At 43.1% G+C, this 20,367-nt stretch overlaps 4 protein-coding genes across 5 annotated transcripts; 2 read left to right on the top strand and 2 right to left on the bottom strand.

Moving 5' to 3' along the window:
• Positions 1-965: 965 nt before the first annotated feature.
• On the bottom strand, positions 966-4,498 carry rrp9 (ribosomal RNA processing 9, U3 small nucleolar RNA binding protein). Of its 2 annotated transcripts, none has more exons than XM_058081639.2 (15): positions 4,261-4,498; positions 4,059-4,147; positions 3,872-3,984; positions 3,740-3,807; positions 3,621-3,662; positions 3,416-3,542; positions 3,114-3,238; positions 2,948-3,040; positions 2,772-2,872; positions 2,395-2,529; positions 2,059-2,121; positions 1,726-1,883; positions 1,550-1,629; positions 1,407-1,480; positions 966-1,116 (listed from the first exon to the last, which is right to left on the bottom strand). In XM_058081639.2, exons 1-15 carry the CDS (start codon positions 4,342-4,344, stop codon positions 1,014-1,016), a joined length of 1,455 nt encoding a protein of 484 aa, XP_057937622.2. In that variant the 5' UTR covers positions 4,345-4,498; the 3' UTR covers positions 966-1,013. The 2 variants fall into 2 exon arrangements, with proteins under 2 accessions (XP_057937622.2, XP_057937633.2); XM_058081650.2 differs by having other exon boundaries at positions 1,738-1,883; positions 4,261-4,496.
• A 169-nt stretch (positions 4,499-4,667) lies between these two features.
• Positions 4,668-8,636, top strand: LOC131135583 (uncharacterized). The gene is made up of 6 exons (XM_058081665.2): positions 4,668-4,904; positions 5,118-5,284; positions 5,381-5,528; positions 6,363-6,532; positions 6,602-6,830; positions 7,704-8,636. The coding sequence occupies exons 2-6, from the start codon at positions 5,135-5,137 to the stop codon at positions 7,868-7,870; spliced, it is 864 nt and encodes a 287-aa protein (XP_057937648.2). The 5' UTR covers positions 4,668-4,904; positions 5,118-5,134; the 3' UTR covers positions 7,871-8,636.
• Positions 8,637-10,004: 1,368 nt separating this feature from the next.
• Positions 10,005-12,557, top strand: cav4a (caveolin 4a). The gene is made up of 3 exons (XM_058080407.2): positions 10,005-10,287; positions 11,118-11,305; positions 11,519-12,557. The coding sequence occupies exons 1-3, from the start codon at positions 10,063-10,065 to the stop codon at positions 11,667-11,669; spliced, it is 564 nt and encodes a 187-aa protein (XP_057936390.2). The 5' UTR covers positions 10,005-10,062; the 3' UTR covers positions 11,670-12,557.
• A 974-nt stretch (positions 12,558-13,531) lies between these two features.
• oxtrb (oxytocin receptor b) lies at positions 13,532-18,699 on the bottom strand. The gene is made up of 3 exons (XM_058071045.2): positions 18,612-18,699; positions 17,617-18,537; positions 13,532-14,245 (listed from the first exon to the last, which is right to left on the bottom strand). The coding sequence occupies exons 2-3, from the start codon at positions 18,497-18,499 to the stop codon at positions 13,986-13,988; spliced, it is 1,143 nt and encodes a 380-aa protein (XP_057927028.2). The 5' UTR covers positions 18,500-18,537; positions 18,612-18,699; the 3' UTR covers positions 13,532-13,985.
• Between the last annotated feature and the right edge of the window lie 1,668 nt (positions 18,700-20,367).

A 20,367-nucleotide genomic window follows, 5' to 3' on the forward strand; every position in this document is an offset into this window, starting at 1 on the left:
ATATATGTGATATATGATATCTATGTTACAAAAGTGTACAGTGGAACCTCAGTTATTAATTGACGAAAATCGAAATATACTAAAACCGAGACATTTTTCCTGGTTAGCTGTTTAGCTCGCTAGCTTGTTAGCTAGCAGCCGTCTCAAGTCCCTGTTCTCCAATATGGCGTAAAACAATGAATGTACAGGAGTATAAAGACGTCTACAGGTATGTTATTGTATGTTTACAGGCTCTAATAATGTTACAAACCGCATTTATACAATCATAAACACTTTGTATATTCTGTAACAACGATAGCATTCAATTTACAGTCAACCCGACGGTAATTTAACATCATATAGCATAACATTACTGATACCGAGTGACCACAATACATAAAATTTGTCTTTCAGTACTTTTTTATACTAATAATAGGCCATATTCAATAACGAAACAATAATTTATTATTGGAAAAAACAGCAATACAATGAAGAATCAATATTAGAATCGCGATATAGTGAGGGAAATGTATACCATGGTAATTAATTTATCACCATCGGCTCTATAAAGGAGGAAAGATTGTTAAACACAATATTGGTATTCAATCAAAATGGAGTCATACCAAAACTGGGGTTTACCATGTATGTAAAAAGTGGATAAAGTACACCATTTCTTCTTAGAGACACAACTCATTAGCATTAAAACTACAGTCCCAGTAGGGCTTACTGAAAGTACTTCTAAACTGTCAACATTCCAGCATCAAGGCTGCTCTTGGTCATATTTTTATTTTGCAAACATGTCAGTCGCTTCAACTTATCTTTTTTTAGGATTCTTCACTTGTGATTGTATTTCCCAGCAGACGTCTCTTCTTAAGTTTGAGTGTTTTTTTAAAGACTTTATAGTCGTCCTGTTGACTTCATGTTGTGGCATGACAGCAGCATCCATGATAAAATGCAACACATAGTACATGCAACACTGCAGCAGATGATGTTGGAAGCCTTTAATGTACAAAAGAGAAAAAAAAGTCCCCTATTCAGTTGTCCAAGCTTGCTTCTTCTTGGCTGGGAGGTTTCCTTTTAAGGGGAATGATGCAGACCCCGTTCCTGGCCTCCTTTTGTCGCCACCATCGGCCCAACCTGCATAATAAGAGCATTTATAATTGAAAAGAAGACATTTTCGCTATGGTGCACACAGACACCGTCAGGACAAAAGCATTGGTAAGTAGCTTTAAAGCCATGTCCATGCTATGAAAGGCAGAATCATGTCGTATTACACAGGAATCACAAGCCTGTCGCACGACTTTATCCTAAATAACAGGTGAGTCCCAAGCCACAGTCGCCCTTGGGATTGAAAGAGACAACACCGCCATCTAGTGGACACTTGTGTGTAACAGACGGTTGCTATGGTAACACCAGCATTCAATCACCTGTGCTCCTGTCCGACTCCTGCTACTAAGAAGTGACCAGAGTGGGAAAACTTTAAGCTGTTGACAAAGCCCACCTAAAAAAGGCAGAACACAAAATGAGAATCGGCTTGGCGGGTGACTTGTCCCGAGTGGGATTCATTTACCAGTGGGACGCTAAAGAGAGGCTCCAGTCCTCGATAGTTCTGACCGCACTTCCACAGCTGCACCTGAGAGTTGCTGGAACCTGGAGAGCGCGACACAAAACACATCCAGTCGATCGGAATACATCTGCATTCATTTCCAAGCTTTCATCACAATGTGTGCATGTGTGGACTCTCACAGCCAGAAGCACCTGAGGCTACGACGTCGGAGTTCTGAAGCGCGGCCACGGCGGCTACCCAATGAGGCTGCTCCAACCCGGCATCTCCATGGCAACCGTGAGCCTGTTTCACCGTGCTGAGCGGCTTCTTCTTGTTGACGCTCCAAAGACACACAGAGCTAAGGGCGAGGAAAGCACCGTTACGCTTCAAAAACCTGTTTACGATCTTCTACGTATGTTTAACATTATTAGAGCCCCCTGCATATTTTAAACTAATAGCTCGTATTCAACCCACGATGGAGTGAAGGTGCGATGTAGCGAGGGACGACTGTATCCATATCTGACATCACGTACCCGTCGTCAGCTCCTGTGACCATGTGCTCCTCATTAATCAGCTGGACGCAATCAATTGAACCCCTGCAGCAAACACAAACATGACAAATTATCAGATCATTATATTTATTTCTTGTAAATACCTTTAAGTGGGTCCCGCGTATGTCCACAACCCGTCTGTGTCAAGTCCTCGTCTACTGTGTTATTATTACTAAAAAAGTGCCCACTTGAGTTGACATGGTTTAAACTTAAAGGGCTTCCACAGTATTTAATATGCCCCCACCTGATCACTGCTATCATAGAATTACATTCATTCTCTAGTATTCATCAATAGGCGCCACCTAGTGACTAACTTACTCGTGTCCGTGGAAGACCAGCTGCGACTCCTCTGCGATTTTCCACACGCGCACGGAGCGGTCGCGCCCGCCAGCCGTCACGCAGCGCTCTCGGCTCAGACTGTCCAAGCCCATGATGGCGTCCTGATGGCCAAAGCTTTAAGACCAAATCAAAACATTGAAATGAAGACCAAGAAAAGCACCAGAAGAGCTGTGTCAAATATAAAATAAAATCTGTAGTTTCGAATAATGTTGGGTTTGTGAGGCAGTGTAGTACAGCCACAATATTATTATTATTATTATATTACTCCATGCATACTTGTAGTACAGTGTCAATCAAAACTGAGCATGATCATCTTTGGATGCAGCTCAGTGTTAGTAACCTGCTTAGTAACTCACAGAGTCTCCACGTAGGCGTTTTCGTCCACGTTCCACACTTTGACGGAGCGATCGTGTGAGGCGCTGTACAGGTCGTGAGTACCCTTCCTGAACGAGACACCCTGAAAAGCAAACCAGCAAATTGTAACAAATTAAAAAGCACTACATCAGTCAAAGGTTGTTGCTTGGCGACATACCGACACAGGGCCTTTGTGTCCTGTGAATTTGTAGACATATTTGCACGTTTCAGCCTCCCAAATCATGATCAGCTTGTTCATGTCACCAGTGGCCTGACAGAAGAATATTTTTCCATGTTAGGTACTATTCTTCAAGACTTAAAGCGGCACTTGCAGAGGTCCTCACCAAGTATTTGCCATCTGATGTTATGGACATACAGAGGATGTGAGCTGTGTGTCCGACATGGCGATCCTCCGTACCTTTCCTACCACCGGGTATGACGCTCAGCTTTTTACCGCTCTCAACATCCCCTGAAGAAACAAGACGACTACATAAAGAAGACAACCTACACCGCAGGGGTGAAAGCAGACAAGACCGTGAGGTAGGTCTTTAGCTCCCCTGAAAATGTAAAAACCTTCCCATTTCTGCTTTACTCTAGTTTAGATACACTAAATCTAGGAATCAAAAAAACTAGAGACGTGACCCACACTTGATGATGGAGCAGTCTTTTGCAGCAGAGAAGATGTACTTGTCGTCGGGACTGATGGCCAGGCAGGTGATGGGCAGCTTGTGCCCTCTTAGAAGACGGATTTCAGAAGCATCGGGCGGCAGTAGCTAAAAGACAAAGAAAATACGTTTTTAAAAAATCACAGTCAAATTCCCTCCATCATTAGAGTGTTTGGTACTACTTACATCTTTGGCAATAAGTCGCTGAAGTTTTCCTTTTTGTTCAAGCTGTGGAAAACAACATGGTCACAAAACAGACAACGTACACAACACGACAACAGACATCAACAACAGACACTTCTTACCACTTCGTCTTGAAGCCTCCCAGCAATCAGTTCAGTCTCAAACGACTTGTCTTCATCCTTGTTTTCTTCTAATGATGACAAAGAAAATGAAGATGTAGACATGTAGCTTTAACAACAAAGTACCATGCTTACCTTCTTCCTTGAGCTGACTCAGGTAAAGTTTGGCTAATCTAAGCTTCTTCTCCTGTGGCGTCTCATCATATTCATGTTCATTTTTGGACTGCCTTTTCTTGCCAACTACGGGACTGATCACATAGGCGGTTGTTATTATAATAACGAGGCATTATTCGACACTTTTTGACATGAGTCGTGTTTGCACCTCTCTGTCTCGGAGTCGCTGGAAATCTCTTCGTTGTATTTTGAGTTCAGTTTCTTGCTTTTCACTTTACCACCGGAATCGCCGTCACCCTGTCGGATAAGGATTAAAACATACAACTCTCCTGTGCGTGTAAAAGTATATACAAGTGCAAAAGATTTCCGTGTGCTAGCAGTTGAGCTTGCTAGCAGTCTACTACACTTACTTTGCGTTTGGAAACAGTTGCATTTTTCCCCGTTTTTCTTAATTTAGGCTTCTGTGACGCCTTCATAAAGAAAGACGAAGACATGGCAAAGGTCGTAGAGACAAAGTAATACAGAAGCTATTGTCGACAAATCGCAAGTTCCTCGAGATTCAAGTCAACATTGGACCCACATGGGTCTCTTGCGCTTCAACCTAACCTCAACAAAGCGGAAGTTGGTCTTAGCTCTGATTGGCTTCTGTTCACTTGAACCCGCCTTTCTAAAAATTCTAGATTTCTATTGGTGTTTATTACCAAATTAGAAGAGCAGGAAATAGTCCTGAGGAAAAATACTTCCCCCTGGGAGACACGGGTCTCTGCTTTGTTCCGCCTGGAAAAGAAAATAATCAAACAACATGCTTTATCAATACACTTTAATCATGCGGCATGTTCAAAATAAATAAAATACGTTTTCCCTCATTAATTTAGGTTCAGACCTTTTGTGCTGGTGGTAAAAAGTGGACATTGTGACACCAGGATCCATGCACTGTACTACTGCAGTAGTACTACTACTTCCTCTACTACGCAGTATTACCATTTATTGCATTGTCTTTGTCCTCAGTGGGTGTCGTTAGACTTTTGTTCGTCAAGACAAACTGAAAGGCCAGGTGAGGTTTATTTGAAACATTATGCAATTAAAAACGCATGTATTGCTCCTGACCCACAGAGAGTTTGTGTTTCTGACTGGGAGCTAAGTAGGTAGCGGAGGGGGGGTCGAACTGAGGACACAGTGTGGACTTAACTTTCCATATTTGTGTGTGCGTGGAAGTAGAACACAATTCCCTGCTTTCAACTTGCCAAAATGTATCTTCACTCTGCAGGTTTTCCTTGAAGCCTTATGCCTCCTAAGAGAGAAGCCGGAGCGTCTCCATCTCAACCGCCGGTAAAGATGCTAAAGATCAACACGGTCCCACAGGAGGCTGGTCCAATGGAAGACAAGTTCGGCTTGGCCGACGAGTCCACTTACTCCCCCTTTCTCAGCACCGAGGTGTGACCATTTTGGGGTTCAATTGTGCATGAATATTCGCCGTCCTCTTCCCCGCGCCCACCGCTGGCGTGCTTTTCTTTTCTCACCTGGCTGCAGGAATTTGAAGAGATCGAAGTCGGTACTAGTCCAGGGATCCGAACCGACACCATCAGCCTGCTGATGAAGATAGAGCAGCTGCAGGCCCAGCTCAAGTATGAACGCAGATGTCGAGTTTTGGCAGAGAGAGAGCTGCGGGAGCTGAAAGGTAGGAAGGACTGGAAGACTTTGTTGTTTACATGCACGCAGGTTCGTACGCCACTGCCTCAGTTTGGAACTTTAATCATGATTTGGACTTCATGAGAAAGTGGGCAGGAAGAAGTAGTTCTTCTTGACCACATGGTGCTTTATGAACAAGCATAGTACAAAAACACAGAGCCAATGTTGTTATAGTGATAATGTAATAATAATTACATTTATTATACTAACTGGAGGTGCACAATAATATTGAGGATTATTATATGAGTCAATTATGGCGTCATGCTAATAAAAAATGATAATTTATAATTAAAAAAAACGCTCCAATGAGGCGAGATTACCCATACTGTGTGGGTGAGCAGATCCTTTTTATCTCCTGCCTGTGATTTTAACGGCTTGTAAACTTGTAAACAAACTTCCGCTTTAAGAGGAAAGATGTTAAAACTTAGCAGCCACCTGAAAATTTGCCCGAGACCTCTGTGGCATCACACTGGCTGCTTGGAGCTGGTGCCCGAGTGCAGTGCACCTTGCTGGGCCACAGCAGGTGGCTCCGCGCTATACTCTGGATCCCCCGATAGTAGTGATGCGGTAGTGTTAATGTCATGAAATTGCATTAGGATAATTTCATATTATTAAACAGAAATTTGTATAAATAAAGGCCTCGCCTCTAAAACAAAAAAGGCATGCTCCTAGTAAATGCCTCATACTCTCTGCAGTTGAGTAGATAAACACACCCATCCACCATACAATCATATGAGAATACTTTTGTCATTGATGTTTTTTTTCTACAGTATTGTTGTGCCTAAGTTCATTAGCCTAGCCACATGCTAACACATCTGTGCAGAGATGAACACGCTCATGATGCAAATGAGACACACGGCTCACGAACTGCGAGCCACTCTGGATCACGTCCTCCAAGGCGGCGACCCGGTAATGGCGGCGCACAACTCTCAGGACGAAGCCATGTCCTTCCTGGCGGAGCACGAGGCCGGCATGGTGGCGGACATACCGGAGGTCAGCGCTCGTTTGCCATTTGTCGTCACACCAAGCTGTCGCCACGTACTGAATCTTTCACCCCCTCAGGATAACCACGACGTGCTGTACCTCGCCGAGAACCTCAGAGTTCCACGGAATCTTTACGAACGCGTCGCCGAAATCGCAGACTACAAGAAGTACACCTCGGCGCTGCTCATGATGCTTTTCGACAGAGAGACCCTGGCCACGCACTCTCTGCAGGGACGTAGGAACACCATCACTGGGGAGGACTGCCACAAACCTCAGCTGCCACCTGACATCCTCCGAAGCATCATCGGTAGGTTGTAAAGCTTTTATTTTGGAAACACAACTCAAGTGTGTGAGGCCTGTATGAGCTCCCTACACTAACTGAGACATGAGACATGACGTCACAGCCTTATCTGAAATGTGTATACATTTTCGCACATTAGCTCAGTAGCGAGAAAGTCCTCCATTCACCTCTATGCACTCCCAAAAATGGCTGAACTCTAAAAGTGCAGTCACAGGCCACTTCAAATGACTGTGCTTTTACTCCAGACCTCAGCTAGGAGACCCAGGTTCAATTCCACACTCACCCATCTCTGTGTGGAGTATGCATGTTCTCCCCGTGCATGCGTGGGTTTCCTCGCACATTCCAAAAACATGCTAGGTTAATTAGCGACTCCAAATTGTCCATAGGTATGAATGTGAGTGTGAATGGTTGTTTGTCTATATGTGCCCTGTGATTGGCTGGCGACCAGTCCAGGGTGTACCCTGCCTCTCGCCCAAAGACAGATGGGATAGGCTCCAGCATCCCCTTGTGATGATAAGCGGTACAAAATGAATTAATGAACTAATAACGTGTTTCAGTTGTGTATGGCCTCCACATGCTTGTACGCACGCAATACAATGTGCACGTTTTTCACGATAATGCATACTATGTATCGTGAGTATAGTGGCCTGCATTCACCTGTATGCACTCCCTACAATGTCTGTGTGTGGAAAAATTGCATCACACCCTTATTTAACATTTTTGCCACAAAAAGTCATACTATGGCTCAGTGGCAAGTATGGCCTGCCCTGGTCTGTATGCACTCCCTACAGGCTGGTTGGAATGACTGCCTTTACTCCTTCAGTGTCTTAACCCCTTCCCCTTCCAAGTCATCCATTAGGGCCGCACTGCTTTTTCCAGATCACGTGGCGTTGAAATTCGGCGTGGACAGCAGCCAGATCAAAACGGCCATCCGGACCAAGCTAAACAACGAGGACAAACTGTTGAAGAAGAGACTGGGTTTGGTAAAAGGAGAACACAAAGCGAGCGTAGATGCGTCACTGCTCGGCGACAACGCATCGATATGATGCCGGTCGGTAGTCTTCCTCTGCCTTCATCCTGTCTGTCTGCTCTCGTATGTATGTGTGTGTGTGTGTGTGTGTGTGTGTGTGCGTGTGCGTGTGTGCTGTACTGTAACTGTGTGACGAGGCACCTCTGCTAATCTTGATGATTCACTAGTGACGTTTAGTGCTTGCATTAGGTTCTTTTCTAACTTTTATAGGATTAAATAGAGTTTTTAGAAAGTGTTACATGACAAGAAGATCAACACATAATGTGCATGTGTGTGATATGGTGGTAGGGGGGCGATCAACAAGTGTTCTTATTTGAGGCTTTTCCACGTTGTGAGCCAACAAGGGCACTATCGACTTGAACGGATGTCCAGCCCAACATGGCTGACGTTCACCTCCTCACACGTCTTCTGTCCCACCGAGACCCCACCTGGTAGCTGGGGACAAATATTAAAGGCACCTTTTTTTCACTTTAACGTGATAGTTTTTAGGTGGAGCTTCACCGTTTGACTCCTTGGCCACATCATTAGGTACGACTGTGCGATCTAACAGTACTTTCTTTTACGAAGAGCATCATGCATCCCATGAAAATACAACCTTGGATCGGTGGAACTGTAATGGACCAAGTTGGCCACTAGGTAGCGCTATAACACTATCCATGCCCATGCAGTGTACCTAATGTCTGTAATGGCTGCTGTGTGTATGTGCACATAAACAATATCTGTTTGTCGTTGTCGTTGTGATTCACTACATATGTGCCAATAATAAAGTTTAGGAATGGTTACTTACCGCTCTCTTATACGCTTCCTTACCTCAGCATGGAATTCTAGACTTTTGTCTTTTCCACCAGTAGATGTCGGTGTTGAGCTGCACTTCTTGTGTCATGTTTGATGGTACAATGATGACCGAAACCGCCCGAGGCGATACTTGACTATGGTTATTCATGTTAGTCACACAGTCGTACGGGAGGTGCATCCCTCTCTTGAAAGCAGTTGCTGTGACATTCCAGTCTTTGTTGAACACTCGTAAATTCATGAAACTTCATTCCTCGTTCAGTACCTGGGAGTCAGTGAAGCTTGAGTCTTTGTCAAGCACCTGTGATTCACTGAAACTTGAGTCGTCATTGAGTATCGGCGAGTTTCTGAAACTTCATTCAGCACCTGTGAGTCAGTCATCAAATGAAACTTGAGTCTTCATCAACCAGTGAGTCAGTGAAACTCGAGTCTTCATCAACCAGTGAGTCAGTGAAACTCGAGTCTTCAGCCACCAGTCAGTCCGTGAAACTCGAGTCTTCATCAACCAGTGAGTCAGTGAAACTCGAGTCTTCACCAACCAGTGAGTCAGTGAAACTTGAATTTCCATCAACCAGTGAGTCAGTGAAACTCGAGTCTTCATCAACCAGTTAGTCAGTGAAACTCGAGTCTCCAGCAGCCATTGAGTCAGTGAAACTCGAGTCTTCACCAACCAGTGAGCCAGTGAAACTTGAATTTCCATCAACCAGTGAGTCAGTGAAACTCAAGTCTCCAGCAACCAGTCAGTGAAACTCGAGTCTTCATCAACCAGTGAGTCAGTGAAATTCGAGTCTTCATCAACCAGTGAGTCAGTGAAACTCAAGTCTTCATCAACCAGCGAGTCAGTGAAACTCGAGTCTTCATCAACCAGCGAGTCAGTGACTCTCAAGGCTTCATCAACCAGCGAGTCAGTGAAACTCGAGTCTCCAGCAACCAGTCAGTGAAACTCGAGTCTTCATCAACCAGTGAGTCAGTGAAACTCAAGTCTCCAGCAACCAGTCAGTGAAACTCGAGTCTTCATCAACCAGCGAGTCAGTGAAACTTGAGTCTTCATCAACCAATGAGTCAGTGAAACTCGAGTCTTTGTGGAGTGACTGTGAATCAGTAAATGTAAGCTCTACTTTCTATTCCTCTACTCTTCCTGTTCTTGAAGGATCTTGAAGGATCTTTAGGGTCTGTGAGGGTGAGGCTGTCCCACTTGACTCACTTTAGATGATCAAGCCTTCCATGCAGTGTGTGTTTGTGCTGGTATTTATATCCCTCACAGCACAGGAAAGTGAACTGAGCCCATCTGCAAATACCATCACGGATAGCGTAGCCTTCCTAATATAACCCCCTGCACGCGGCTGGGGGGGGGGGGGGGTGAGGGCCTCAGCAGGAGACTCCGCAGCCTGGACTGTGTTTGCCTCACCTGTTTAAATGGACGTGTCGAGGAAGGGAGGAGATTTGGAGGAAGTGGAGATTGACCTGCGGGATTCCAGTGACCCCGAGGAGCTGGATGACGGCGAGCAGACGCCATGGAGGGCCCCCGCTGCCCCGCAGGACCAAGAGGAAAACATTCATACGTCTTCTTTGGTGGACATCAGCGATACCAAACCTCTGCTCGACGTCAGAGATCCTCGAGGGATCAATGACTGCCTCAAGGTACTGTGGTGCTAACATGCTAACATGCTAACACCACTTAACCGTCTTTAAAGTTGATATATGCAAGAAAAATAGCGCTAATACACAAAATTGTTTACATTCTTTTTGGTTACGTCGCCAGCTAGGCCGGTCACACCCACCCGTGTCTGTCTGTCAGTCACTACTCTATGGAAGTATGAGCTAAAATGTCAAAATTAGGAGATAAAAAGTCAAAAGTATGAATTATGTTAGAGAATCTGTGCACATGTGACCACGTTTCCGGTGAAGGAGACACATGAGCAGTTTGTAGCTCATAATTATGACTCTCCCAGATCATAATTAGGACTTTTTTATCCACTAATTTTGACTTTTATCTCACAATTCCGACTTTGGATGTCAGAATTTTTACTTTTAAAGTCATAATTAGGACTTTGACTTTTTTTTAAATCTCAAATGTTTTTATTTTTTCTCACAATTTTGAGTTTTTCCTTCATAACTTTTTGGGACTTTTTATGTCACAATTTTGACTTTCTTTGACATTTGACTTTTTATCCCATAAATTATTTTTTTTTAATAATTTTTATTTTATTTTTTCATAATTTTTTTATTATCATAATTTATTTTTTTAAATCATAATTTGGATCCTGAAACAATTGGGAAATGGTTTTATCCTTCAGTGGCAGAAACAGGCTCCCATACAACTCTGCATTAATTATAAATTCAATGAAAGCGACATTCTCCAATGAAGTGACTTCAACTAGCTTGTTGCTAGGCAGAATTAGTGGAGCACATTCATTGTTGTCCACGATGGAGGAGACTACGAAACATTTGTATAAATGTTTTGCATGCAGGTGACATTTGAGGACGTCATCGCCGAGCCAGCGTCGGTGCGCAGTGGCGACCGAGTGTGGATCTGGAGCCACGCCCTGTTTGAAGTGAGCAGAGTGTGGATGTACAGGATGGTCACGGCGCTTCTGGCCATTCCCGTGTCCCTCCTCTCCGGAATTCTCTTTGCCGTCCTCAGCTGCGTCCACATCTGGTAGGCGACATTGGACAGTGTGTCCCTTCATGTGTCAATGGAGACGGCTTCCTGTTTGACGCTAGCCCCGCCCAGCATCAAACTAGACCTTGATAAAGATGTGAGGGTTAGCAATGTGACCTTTGACCCCAAGTGGAGTCAAATCAAGTGAAAGCAACAACATAAGGAGCATGGACTAATTCCATTCTTACATTTTGTGTCTTTTGTGTGCAGGATGGTAGGCCCGTGCCTCCGGGGCATTCTTATCGGAACTCGATGGCTGCAGAGCCTGTGGGACGTGGTTTTGGATGTCATCGTGGGCCCCCTGCTGACCAGCGCGGGACGATGCTGTGGGGGCTTTAGCGTTCATCTGGCTGAGGAATGACACTTTGGCATTTTCATGTGGACACGCCCACCAGCGGTGGACACGCCCACCATGGTGGACATTCTTCGGCTTGACTTACTGTAGGAGAAAATTCCCAACATGTTTACTGCTGCTTTGCTCCAACGGACATACTTCATAATCTCCCATGGAAACATTTGGGAAAAAACTATTAGAATTAATAACAAATATAGATATTAATAAAAATAATAAGTCTTTTGACCTGTACTATTCACAATTATAGACATATTTATTGTATAATGGATTACAGAATTGTGTTCCAGGGAATGGGCCAAATGATTAGGTACACTCCTCAGCTGTTTTTGAATACAACATTTCTATTGGATCTGATAGGATTGTGTGTTATACTGTAACTAACAGTAATAATAACCATATTTGTACATGTCAGATGTGTTAAAAGTTTTTTTTAAATAACTGACAAGGTTATATCACTCATTTAATATTTAAAATGCACAGCATCGTCTCCAAAAGATGTCTCCTTGTCTTTTCGTTCAAGTGTTTGTTGTTGTTGTTTGTTTCAATGCAGGAAACGTTGAAAGGCTGCGCTAGTACACCATGTGGCCACCAGAGGGCAGCCTTACACAACGGTTGACAGTTTCTATCATGGAAAGGTGCACCTTCTTTCTCTTTTCTGTGTGTTCTAAAAAAAATTCTAAAAAAATGCAGCTAAGAATGAACAATACATGCTCACAGCATGGACAGAAAACCAAAAACGTTTTTTAGAGTGCTTTATAGTCGAAATAGGTGTATCCCATTATGACAGCATGGAGCAAAATACCTTAAGAATGACATGTTATCATGAATGTACCCTAGTACTACATACTCACAACATGGATAGAAAACCACAAAATTTTGTTGGAGTTTTTTTGAGCCGTTTTAATAGGTGTGTCCCATTTTTTTTTACCTGTTTTAATATCTTCAGAACACACAGAAAATAAAAAGACAATCTGTTTTTAAGTGTGCATTTGTTTTGTCATGAATTGCAACATGGCAGTAAAATGCTATAGAATAGTAAATATTACATATAATTGTGCACATACCCATATATAGCATAGACATAAAATTGTACGTTGCTGGTTCGAGCCTCAGCCCCGCTATAGTCATACAACTCATTGACACAATCAGCCTGTATTTTCACTTTCCAACATTTCAAAAAAAATTCCCGAACCCTGACTTGAAACCCTAACCCTAATCTAAAACACTAACTCTAATCTGAAACTCCCTAAACCCTTATCTGAACCCGAACCCTTCGGGAGAAACCCTAACCCCTAATACTAATTTGAAATCCCAATTTGAAACCCTAATTTAAAACCCTAACCCTAATCTTAAACCCCAACTGGGAACCCTGACCCCTTATCTGAAAAACCTTGAAAACGGAAACCCTAAACCTGATATGAAACCCTAAACCTAATCTTAAACCCCAACTTGAAACCCTAATTAAAAACCCTAACCCTAATCTTAAACCCCAACTGGGAACCCTGACCCCTTATCTGAAAAACCTTGAAAACGGAACCCCTAAACCTGATATGAAACCCTAAACCTAATCTTAAACCCCAACTTGAAACCCTAATTAAAAACCCTAACCCTAATCTGAAACCCCAACTGGGAACATTGAACCCTTATCTGAAAAACCTTAAACGGAAACCCTAACCCTATTTTGCAACCCCACTGGAAACTCTACTTTAAAACCCTAAACCTGAACCTCATGTGAAACCCTAAATGCAAACTCTAATTTGATACCCAAACAGGAAACGTTACCCCTAATCCCAACTTGAAAGCCCACCCGTGGACCCTAAATTAAAACCCTTACCCCAACCCTAACCCCCATTTTTAAATCTGCTATAAAAAACCCAAAGAGACAAATGAAATGGTTCCCCCTACTGGTGAATAATTGTTTTACATTTTCCATCAGTCTCCCAACCAGGTGGTTGCTGGTTCCATTCCCGTGTAAGTGTTACATATTTTCATTGCAGCGTTCATTCTTCATTTTTACAACATTAAAATGTTGGACTCTTTTAGGACGGCGTGGTGATCCATCAGGACGTTTTCCATCATGACTATTCTCTGTGACGATGAATGGACGATTAGAATGTCGCCCCCTATTGGTGGAAATCCATTCTAGGTTGAACATTAGACGCATGGCTCAGGCCGTGGAGAGCGATATCTCCCAACGTGACGGCTGCTGGTTCGATACGCAGTCGGCGTCTCCCGGTTTCTGTGACAGTCCAACATTTGGTTGGAGTTTTTCATATTTGTACAGAAACCAGGTCCTCCATTGACGATAAAGTGAACGCGTTGCTATTTTATCTCAGTGTGTGTGCTGGACGTGTGTGACAGGCTCCTCTGGCTGCTGGCCTTCTCCATGGCGTAGCTGGAGGAGGCCTTGCTGTGGCGGTGGCCGCAGGAGGACGCAGACAGGTGGTGGCGTGTGCAAGAGCAGCAGCAGAAGAAGCCGTGCATGACCCCCTGGAACACGGGACCGGCGAAGAACATGTAGATCCAAGGGTTACAGCAGCTGTTCAGACTGGCCAGCAACATGGCGATGATGAAGGCGGCGTCTGTCACACAAATACAACAATCACAGTCAGATTGGATTGATTTTACGCAGCCGCCTTTGAAGGCACACAAAACGCTTCACCGTGAAGTCAAGCCATCGTTTATTCAGTCTTCAGTCGCACCCAAACGCTAAAAAGAAACCCTGGATGGAAACGCTAATAAAAACACTAATTTGAAATCCTAATTGCAAACCCAAAGTTAAAACCCCAAAACCCTAATTTAAAACCACAATCCTAACTCAAATTTGAACCCCTGAGTGGAAATCCTAACCCTACTCTGAAACCCTAAATTAAAACCCTAATCTGAAACCCTAACCTTAATCTGAAACCCTAAACGGAAACCCTAACCCTAACCCTAAACATAACACTAACCCCAACTGGAAACCCTGAACTCTTATCTGTAAAACCCTAAACCCAACTGGAAACTCTAATCTAAAACACTAACTCTAATCTGAAACTACAACTGGAACTCTTATCTGAACTTCTAGGTAGAAACCCTAATCCCTAATCCTAATTTGAAATCCCAATTTGAAACTCTAATTGAAAACCCTAACCCTAATCTGAAACCCCAACTGGAAACCCAGAACCCTGATCCGAAAAACCTTAAACGGAAACAATAAGCCTAACCCTAACCTCAACTGGAAACCCTGAACCTTTATCTGAAAAGCCTTAAACAAAACCCTAACCCTGATCTGAAACACCAACTGGAAACCCTGAACCCTTATCCGAAAAACCTTAAACGGAAAGCCTAACCCTAACCCCAACTGGAAACCCTGAACCTTTATCTGAAAAACCTTAAACAAAACCCTAACCCTGATCTGAAACCCCAACTGGAAACCCTGAACCCTTATCCGAAAAACCTTAAACGGAAACCCTAAGCCTAACCCTAACACCAACTGGAAACCCTGAACCTTTATCTGAAAAACCTTAAACAAAACCCTAACCCTGATCTGAAACCCCAACTGGAAACCCTGAAAAAACCCCTAAAAGAAAACTCTAATCCCACTGGAAACTCTAATTTAAAACCCGAACCAGAACCCCTAACCCCAACTGGAATCCCTGAACCCTCATCTGAAAAACCTTAAACGGAAACCCTAATTTGAAACCCCAACTGGAAACTGTAATTTACAAGCCTAAACCTGACCCGTATGTGAAACCCTAAATGCAAACCCAAACAGGAAAGCCGTACCCTAATCTGCGTCTGTTTAGCTGCATAATTAGCATGCTAACATGGGTTATTGTTCCAACAGTCGGTTGAAGCTCATAAACATCTGCTGTGGTTAGCAAAGCGGCATGAAGGATACGATCCAAAGAAATATGATCAATTCCTGCATGGAAAAGAAATGTTTTGTTATTTATGGAATTGATTACAATTCCAGTTGTGGGAGGCACAGAACAGCGGGGGGGAGTATTCCATAGGGACCACGGGAAGGAGAAGATTTCCACTGCTTTTTGATCCTAATGGGGTGCAAAGAATTTAAAACGGGTTTTGTTTTTTTTTTTCTTCTCTCTCCTCCTGAAGGTGCTGACCTCTCGTGTCCATGATGGAGCTTTGACATCCTCAAGTGCCTTCACTTCATTTGGTGCAAACATCAACGTCAGTGGTCCATCAAGCGGAAAAGGCTTTTGATGGAGCCGCTCTCCAGGAGGCAAAATTCCCGTCTTAACGTTTACATTCTCATCGTGCCACAAATGAAACACTCCTGACTGGATTTCATGCCTCTGTGGAGAGCCCGGCTCCTAAGAATGAAGAGGAGGTCCGGTTGAGATCCAAACGGAGGATTACGATGACACGGCCATCATTTATTCCATTAGGAGCGTGCACTATATCAAAGAGGAGAAGTTTAAGCAAACATTGCATGAGTGCACAAAGACCAATTTGGACTTCAGGCTCCGTTGAGCTCATTCAAGTCAACTGCCATACATGGTTTCTTAAAAAAGAGGCTTTCAACTCAGAAGGTCCGCATGGTCCATCTGCACCAACATATTCCTGGCTGTGAGAGCATGATATGATATGATGTGATGGTGTGATTATTCCTATTCAATCGGAGCTTGGAATGTCAACATGACAAAAGGCTTGGAGTTGTGGCCCTCATTCCGACATGTGATGGCGTCCTGTCGGAAGCACGGAAACGCACTTTGATGAGGGGCCACATTTCCTCTCAGGAGGACTTTGTTCCCTGATAATGCTCCTTCGCTCTCGGGAGGAAAGTTACACAATACTTGGAAAATGACAAGAATGTCTTATCTCATGCAAGCGGGGGGAATTATTATTATAATATATAATAATAATATAATATAATAACCTTCGGTTTTTAGTAGACCTCCATGATAATATTGATAATAATACAAAGCATAATACTACATGGGTTATGTTGATTGGTAGTGATTTTGGTATATAACAATCATTTTTATGCTCTTCTTATTATATTTAATGTATATATATGTATATGTATATGTATATGTATATGTACGTATATGTATATGTATATGTATATGTATATGTATATGTATATGTATATGTATATGTATATGTATATGTATATGTATATGTATATGTATATGTATATGTATATGTACGTATATGTATATGTATATGTATATGTATATGTATATGTATATGTATATGTATATGTATATGTATATGTATATGTATATGTACGTATATGTATATGTATATGTATATGTATATGTATATGTATATGTATATGTATATGTATATGTATATGTATATGTATATGTATATGTATATGTATATGTATATATTCAGTTCACTTGGCGCTGCTCATACACAGAAATATCACAAAAGGTGATTAATCGTGATTAATTCATTAGACAACTGATTAATTTGATGAAATATTGAAAAAATAAATTTAAATGAAAGTTAAATAAAAGTAATATTTAATAAGTAATCATTTAAATACAATAATAATAATAATAATTATTATTATTATTATCATTAATAATACTACTACTAATAATAATAATTATATTATTATTATGACTATTATTATGACAATAATAATTATTGTTATTATATTATTATTATTATTAATAATATTCTAGTAATACTAATAATAATAATATTATTGTTATTATTATCACCAAAATATTATGATTATTATTATTAATATAATAATTGTATTATTATTATCACAGAATATTATGAATATAATTAATATAACAATAATAATAACCACAATAATGATTATGATTTTTATGATTATTGTGATGATTATGATTATGATTATGATTATGGTTATGGTTATGGTTATGATTATGATTATGATTATGATTATGATTATGATTATGATTATGATTATGATTATTATTATGATGAATATTATTATTCGTTAAAAATGAGTGTGACTTACCCTCCCTGGGAGCTGCAGGGTCCCACGCAGACCACATCTGCACGAAGAAAAACGGTGTCCAGCACACGACGTAGGCCAGCACCACCACAAAAGTCATCTTGACGGTGCGGATCTTGGCTTTGGAGATGAGCCTGACGCTGCTGACCCGACACAGGTGGCGGCCGCCCTTCGGTGCCAGAGTCAGGAAGTGCTCCCTCCTGGTCTTGAGGTTGAAATTCTGCCATATTTTCACGCAAATGAGACCGTAGCACACGGCGAGGACGCCCACGGGGAGGATGTAGATGCTGAGGCTCATCCACGTTATGTACGCCCTGGCCCCCCACGGCTGCACAAAGTCCCCCCAGCAGTCATACACGCCGTCCCCGACTTCCCGCAGGGAGAAGATGTACACCTGAGGCGTACTGAATATTAGACTGAGCAGCCAGGACGCGCCCACGCACACGCGGTCCCTGCTTGTGCGCACGGGTCTGAGAGGCTGACAGACGGCCAAGCACCTGTCCACGGACATCAACACCAGCATGTAGGTGGACGCAAACATGCCCACCACCTGGGCGTATTTCACCAGCCTGCACAGCACGTCGGGCCCGTAGAACCTGAACGTGATGTCCCAAATGAGCTGCGGCAGCACCTGGAAGACGGCCACCACCAAGTCGGCGATGCTGAGGTGCCTCATGAAGTACAGCATCCGAGACTGCCGGTGATTGGCGGTGCGGACGGCGCACAGGACGCACAGGTTGCCGCTGAGGGCCAGCAGGAGAACCAGAACCAGCACGGCCACCTCCACCTTGGCCACCTCGTCGTTGCGTTTTAAAGGGTTGACACGGGTGGCGTTGGTGGAGTTGGACCATGACGTGTTGTGGGGACGGGGTAAAAAGTCCTCCATGTCGGGTCAAAAGGGGTCACATCGTGGATGTGGAGAAACTGCAGGGAAACAAAAAGTAGCAGTTTGATTGAAACGACGGTTTAAACGTGTTCGATTTCAGGTCTGAGCTTACCTTTGATGGGGATGATCGCACACGCGTGTCCTCGTGTCGGACTGAGCCAAGTCTGCTTCATGGAGGGGCTTTATGACACGCAGACTCCCCCCCCTTGTCTTCTTCTGTGGGAAAGCACGCTGCTCTCTTTCATCTATCCACTATGCTTCCACTCTACCAATACCAGCACTCATCAGTGGAAAGCATTTCCTTTATGACCCCCCCCCAACCGCCACCCCCCCACCCACACAACCCGCTCAATTTGTGTCTATTTGTGTCACACAAGTGTAAAAATAAGTTAGCCAATGTTTATTTACTTAAACCAAAAGAGGATCATTGGAGGCTAGTATTTATATTTTATATAACAATCTCATGGCGGCACGGCGCTCGAGTGGTTAGCGCGCAGACCTCACAGCTAGGAGACCAGGGTTCAATTCCACCCTCGGTCATCTCTGTGTGGAAGTTGCATGTTCTCCCCGTGCATGCGTGGGTTTTCTCCGGGTACTCCGGTTTCCTCCCACATTCCAAAAACATGCTAGGTTAATTAGCGACTCCAAATTGTCCATAGGTATGAATGTGAGTGTGAATGGTTGTTTGTCTATATGTGCCCTGTGATTGGCTGGCCACCAGTCCAGGGTGTACCCCGCCTCTCGCCCGAAGACAGCTGGGATAGGCTCCAGCACCCCCGCAACCCCCGTGAGGAAAAAGCGGTAGAAAATGAATGAATGAATGAATAACAATCTCATTTCCAATAATAATAATAATGTGGAGAGCATGAGAAAGTGGAAAGCAAATCATATGTCTGTGTGAAGCCATTTAAAGCGCATGTAACCGGTAGATTACAACACCGCTGACCGTTACTTCAGTTGCTTCCACTGCTAACTTGTGGAGTAGGTTGCCTACAGCCGCGGCTGTGAATGCCAATGTTTTCTAACCCCGGCAGTTATTTGCTTTATAATCCACGCAAACTACAGGACTACAGGAGATAACAGATCAGAGGTGTCTTCACGTTGTTTAGTTGGCCATTTTGTACTGAGCAGCCAGGACAGAAGTAATATCCTGTTCTATGGTATTAATGGTCACTGGTAGTCTTTTTTTTTTAGCCTTCAACACATATAGACACACCAAAAAGCCAAAGAAAAAGCAAAACAAACTTCTCTGTTATATTTTGTGTGCATGCTAGTAGCCCCGCCTCTACCCACTGAGAAAAATAAGAGACCATATGACCAACAAAAGGACTCACTCCATTCATGCCGTTGTTCTATGGGACAAAACCAATTTCCCTGAGGGATTCCCAAAGGGATTAATAAAGTCTGTCTGTCAGAATGTGTTTGGTGATAAAAAAGTTTTGGCCGTCTGGAATGGATTAATTGGATTCCTTAGGAACCTTTGCTTTGGTTAGAGTCTGCTTTGGTTTGAGTCGGACCTTTTGGAACAGATTCACGATGTTGACCAAGGCACCAACCAGTCTAACATTTGTCTCCCACACACTGCTAGCTTGGTTTACACCACATTGCACAACGCTTATGCATCTACCGAGCTAACTAGTTAGCCTCCGATGTATTCATTCTAAACCTGAGAATGAGCTTGAAACTGAGTTGGTAAGAAGGTAAGAAGTCAATAATGTACCACTTCCACACCGACTGAGAGGATACCTTTTTTCCACTGTCATGTTGAACTGCAAGAGCATCATCAATGTAACATCACTGCCGCCTAGCGAACGGAATATTACACATGACAATATTGATTGATTTATTGATTATCATCGCAGACGTAG

Source organism: Doryrhamphus excisus, linkage group LG11 (assembly GCF_037039965.1).
Source record: "Doryrhamphus excisus strain RoL-2023G ecotype Guam linkage group LG11, RoL_Dexc_Guam_v1.1, whole genome shotgun sequence".
NCBI classification, from domain to species: Eukaryota; Metazoa; Chordata; class Actinopteri; order Syngnathiformes; family Syngnathidae; genus Doryrhamphus; species Doryrhamphus excisus.